This window comes from Echinops telfairi, unplaced genomic scaffold, assembly GCF_000313985.2.
Source record: "Echinops telfairi isolate 266 unplaced genomic scaffold, ASM31398v2 ScPeMD7_7417;HRSCAF=8455, whole genome shotgun sequence".
Lineage (NCBI taxonomy): Eukaryota > Metazoa > Chordata > Mammalia > Afrosoricida > Tenrecidae > Echinops > Echinops telfairi.
In genome coordinates, this window is record NW_022111317.1 from 393,001 (window position 1) to 397,409 (window position 4,409).

Consider the following 4,409-nt stretch of genomic DNA (forward strand, 5'->3'; position numbering starts at 1 on the left):
CTGGGCTGGAACGCTGGTGTGCGGACAAGTGCGCTCTCCTCAAGGAACCGCAGGGGCCCAGTGGGTGAGAGGTTCGAGCCCACTGACTGGTTTTTGGGACAAAGGTGGGGCTGGCTGCTCCCGTGAGCACACAGCCTCTGCCGGTTTGCCCAGCCAGCCCAGGGGCAGCCACTGGACTCAGTCCAGGAACCACAGGAATGGGCAATGGCCCAGAGGAAGGCTGTTCCATGGAAGTCCTCGGTGACTACGGACCCTCCTGGCACACACCGGTCATGCCACCTGTCCTCAGCTCTTGTGGGCACCACCTCCCGCCTCTCTCCTCAGCGTAGGCTGGTGGGCAGCATGTGAGCAGTGCACTGAGGACACAATCCTGCCCCCAGAGGCAGACGCCTCACCTCCTGTGGGCCCTGCAGCTCCTGGCTGGACGGACATATGAGTGTTGGCCAACTGGGGAGGGGCATGGGCAGCCTGTCCCGGGTGCCAGCAGCCCTAGAGCCCGGCGGTCTACATCTGGCTAAATGCCAGGGGTGGGACATCGGCGGGGTGGGGGGTGTCCCTGGGGCCCTGCTCAGTGACCTGCTGACCCCAGGTCACACACAGGCAGCCAAGGCTGAACCAGCGGGTGGGCAGCAGCAAAGGGCGGGCCTGGCACTGAGTGGCTTTATTGTGACATCTCTGGCCAGTGGGCCCAGCTCCACAGGGGCAGGTGCTTAATTTAGGGCGAGGGGTGGGGGTGCGTGTAAACACGGATATGCCTGTCACCCTGGCACGTGGGCAGAGTCCCTGCCAGCTCTCAGGGCACACTCTTGTTCAGCAGTATGTGCAGGGCCTCCAGCGATGGGCCCTGAACAGGTGAGCCGCCTGCCACCGGCAGGCCAGGTGGAGTCTACACAGGTGAGCCACCTGCCACCCACAGGCCAGAGTTCCAGCAGGCTCTAGTTCGGCACCATCTGTGGGTGCGTCAGGTGATGGTCCGCCTATCAGCCCTGGTGGGGGCTGCAAGCTGCCTGTCCTCCAAGGCCGGACGCAGTCCCCACAGGAGCCACCTGTCCCCTGAAGCTGGGCCCAGGCCCCACAGGAGAAGCTGTCTGTCCCTTGAGGCCAGACTCAGTCCCCGCAGGAGAAGCCGCCTGTCCCCGGAGGCTGGGTACAATCTCTGCAGGAGAGTCGTTTGTCCTCCAAGGCCGGGCGCAGTCCCCACAGGAGAGCCGCCTGTCCCCCAAGGCCAGGTGCAGCCTGTCACCCGCGTCCCCGGTGGGCACCTAGGCGCTGCCGTTGGTGAGCCGCTGCAGGTACTCCTGGTGCAGCCGCTCCTGGGCCTCCCATAGCTTCCTGAGCTTCTTGCTCTGGCCCTTGCTCAGCTCCTTGCCGTCAGCGTCGTGCGTGGGCAGGCCCTGCGGCACAGCAGATGCTGTCAGCCACAGCCCCTACCTGGGTCCGAAGCTCGTGGGACAGTGGGCCATAGTCCAGGGAAGGGTGCGGCCAGCACAAGTGGTTTTAGGGATGACAGCCGTGAAGGTGAGCTGAGGGCCCAGGGGCAGCCTGCCAGTGGGACACTGGCACCTTGGGATGCAGGGGACAGAGAACCTGGGTCCTTGGGGTCTCCCCTCAGGTGGGACTCCCCTTGGGCGCCCCCCCCGCCCCTCCCCAGTGGCTCCCCTGCCTCGGAGAGAAACCGCTCTTACGCTGTCGTCAAACTGGGAGTACTTGTCTCGCTCCGACAGAAACATCTCGCAGGCCGGGACCCGCATCTTGGCCAGCTTTGCCGCCTGCAGTACAAGAAGGGGCCGGCCCTCACACCCGCTCACCCCGCAACGCCAGGCCCTGACTCGGGAGTGGCCGCCCCTGTCTCCGCGCCCTCTGATTCTGGGTGCTGAGGAGGTGGTGGAGTGGGAAGAACTCTACCCAGAGCCCAGTGCCCTCGCTGAGACAACCCTCCTCACTGTGGGCTCCCCACCGGGGTGCAGCTGGAGGTGTGGGGGCTCAGCACAGCCCCTGCATGTCTGCCCAGGCTCCCCGCCTGCCCGCCCTCTGGGCAGTACCTCCTGCTCCTGCCTCTTCCGGGCCGCCTCCTCCTTCCTCCTCCTCTTCTCCTCCTCCACCTGCAAGAGCCGCCGAGTGACACGAGGCCTGGGCCACATGCCGCCTCAAGGCTGGGGCGCCACACCCATGTCTGCTCTCAGCAGGGCACCGAGGACGGGAGCCCCCGGCACACGGTCCCGCAGCGGGCAGCGCACTGTGGAGGGTTCGGTGCCGAGGGTCCAGCCTCACAGGTCAAGCCCCCTGGGCAGGGTGGGGGTGGGGGGAGGAGCACTACTTTAACAAGCGGCCTTGCCGACCCCGTTCACAGCCCCCCTCCCCCCGAAGGCGAGGCGTTCAGCGGCTCAGACACTGTCCGTCTGTCTGGGCAGCCTGTGCTCAGGAGCCCTGTGGGGGCCACTCACCCTCCTCTTCTCCTCCCTCTCTGCCAGAAGGGCCTCTCTGTCCACCAGCTTGACCACCGTGGGCAGTCCTGAGGAGAAGGTGGTCTCAGATGAGGCGGAGGCCCACGGGCGCTACCCGAGGCTCGGGGAACCCCTTGTCCCCAGCCCCAACCAAACAAGGGGACAGATGGCAAGCACAGGCTGGGCCTTCGGCTCACTGCTCACCGACAGGCGGGTTCCCTCTAGGGACAGAGTGCAGCACTGGGGGAGGAGCAGCCCACCCCACACCCCCACCCAGGCGATGGGGCAGCGCCAACTAATGGTGACTGCCCGGCCGGGAGAGAAGCCAATGGGCAGTGGGGTTCCCACGACTACAGGCAGTTACGGGAAAAGACAGCCTCGTCTTTCTGCCTTGGAGCAGCCGGTGGCTTTGAACCACAGACTTTGCAGTATCAGCTCGGTGCCTAGTCCATGGCACCACCAGGGCTCAGAAGCAGTGTGACAAGCAAGGTGTGCGGCTGGGCATTGTGACGGGAGGGCCCTGCCAGTGAGGACACCATGTCCTCCAAGCTCAGGGGACATCCTGCCAGCAGCTGGGGCAGGAGGGCAACCTCAATCCATCTGAAGCGCATAAGCCTGGGGATGGACCCCTGAGCCCAAAGACTCCCGACGCTCACAGCACCTTCGTGGTCCTCCAGCCGGACCCCAAGCTCGGGCATGATGTCGTCTCGTAAGGCATCACTGAGCTGCAGGACCTCGGAGACTGTGGGGACAAAGACAGACCATCAGGTCCTGGGAGTCCCGGGCCCCCAAGTCCATGGCAACCCGGCAACGGCCTGCCCAAGGGGCTGCCTTAGGCCTGCCCTCAATAGCCGGCTCCCCATCCATCCCAACCTGCTGCAGGGCCAATCTATACACATTCTTCAACAAGGGGAACCTGTGCCCGGTGGAGGGCTCCTGCCCGAGCCCATGGCCCTGCTGGCTGGCATCCTGTGTATCCTGTGTACCTCACAGCAGCACTGCCTGGCTGGAATGGCTAGCCCTGGCCTGCTCCCAGCCACGGCAGCAGACTGAGGGACTCAGGTGACCTGACACTAGCCCGGCCTGACCCTGGCCAGCTCCCCAGCATCCCGGGATCTCCTGGCTTTAGTAAAAGCCTGGGTCCTTGGCTAGTTCAGTTGTGGCGGCTGAGGCCACCCACCCACCCACGCAGAGCTGGCTGGGTAGGTACACTCCCTTTCCTGCCCACGCATGCCTCAGTGCCAAACAGATTAAAACTGGCCTCAGACGCAATCCAGGCCCAGCATGGCATCTCAATCGTAGGTCTCCCAAGTGGGGTGTGTGTAAGTGTCTGAGACCAGGCTGTGGTCTCAGCAGGACAGCGGCGAGGAGGGCCTACTGGCCACAGTGCACCCTCTGTGGGGTCTCCGATCCCCCAGCCCGTATGGCAGGCACAGTGGGGTTCCCACACCCTGAAGCTGATCTGCTCCTCCCAACGTGGCAGCGTGAGAGCCTACACCCCACCCACAACCTCATCTCAATGGAAGGAAGTCACTCAAAGACCCTCAGCAGGGGGAGATCCCCGACACGTGGCTGGAGGTTGTGCCTTGGTGGGGGGAGGGATTACTGAGGTCTGGATGTGGGGGTGCAGCAAGCATGCCACAGTGCACAGGATGAGCCCCAACAGCGGGCTGGTGCCCCTGCGCCCCAGGGCCGGGCCTCACCTTGCTTCTCTCTGGCGATCCTGCGCACACCTTCCCTGAATTCTGACAGGGCCTGCAGGTACGGCATGACTGTGGCCTCCAGCTGTGGGAGAAGGGCTGGTCAATGGGTGCCCGCAGGATGGGACCTCCTCCCAGGCTCTGGCTGTGCAATTGGGCGCCTGCAGGCCTGGAGCTCCCGTGGCCAGATGACACCACAGCAAAGCCAGCCAGGTGCGGGTAGAGACAGGGATAGGGACACTAGCCACCCTCTAACTCCCCTGTG

General features: G+C 64.8%; 1 protein-coding gene across 4 annotated transcripts in view; it reads right to left on the reverse strand.

Moving 5' to 3' along the window:
- Positions 1-623: 623 nt before the first annotated feature.
- Positions 624-4,409, reverse strand: part of CARS1 (cysteinyl-tRNA synthetase 1) — a 39,729-nt gene continuing 35,943 nt past the window's right edge. For 3 of the 4 annotated variants that reach the window (XM_045297326.1, XM_004713753.2, XM_045297327.1), the window contains 6 exons: positions 4,148-4,229; positions 3,106-3,186; positions 2,445-2,512; positions 2,043-2,102; positions 1,686-1,769; positions 624-1,394 (listed from right to left, as the gene is read on the reverse strand). In XM_045297326.1, coding sequence (XP_045153261.1) covers positions 1,263-1,394; positions 1,686-1,769; positions 2,043-2,102; positions 2,445-2,512; positions 3,106-3,186; positions 4,148-4,229 — 507 coding nt within the window. In that variant the 3' untranslated portion in view covers positions 624-1,262. Of the gene's footprint in view, positions 1,395-1,685; positions 1,770-2,042; positions 2,103-2,223; positions 2,284-2,444; positions 2,513-3,105; positions 3,187-4,147; positions 4,230-4,409 lie in introns of those variants that run through there. The other variant, XM_045297328.1, reaches the window with a different exon arrangement.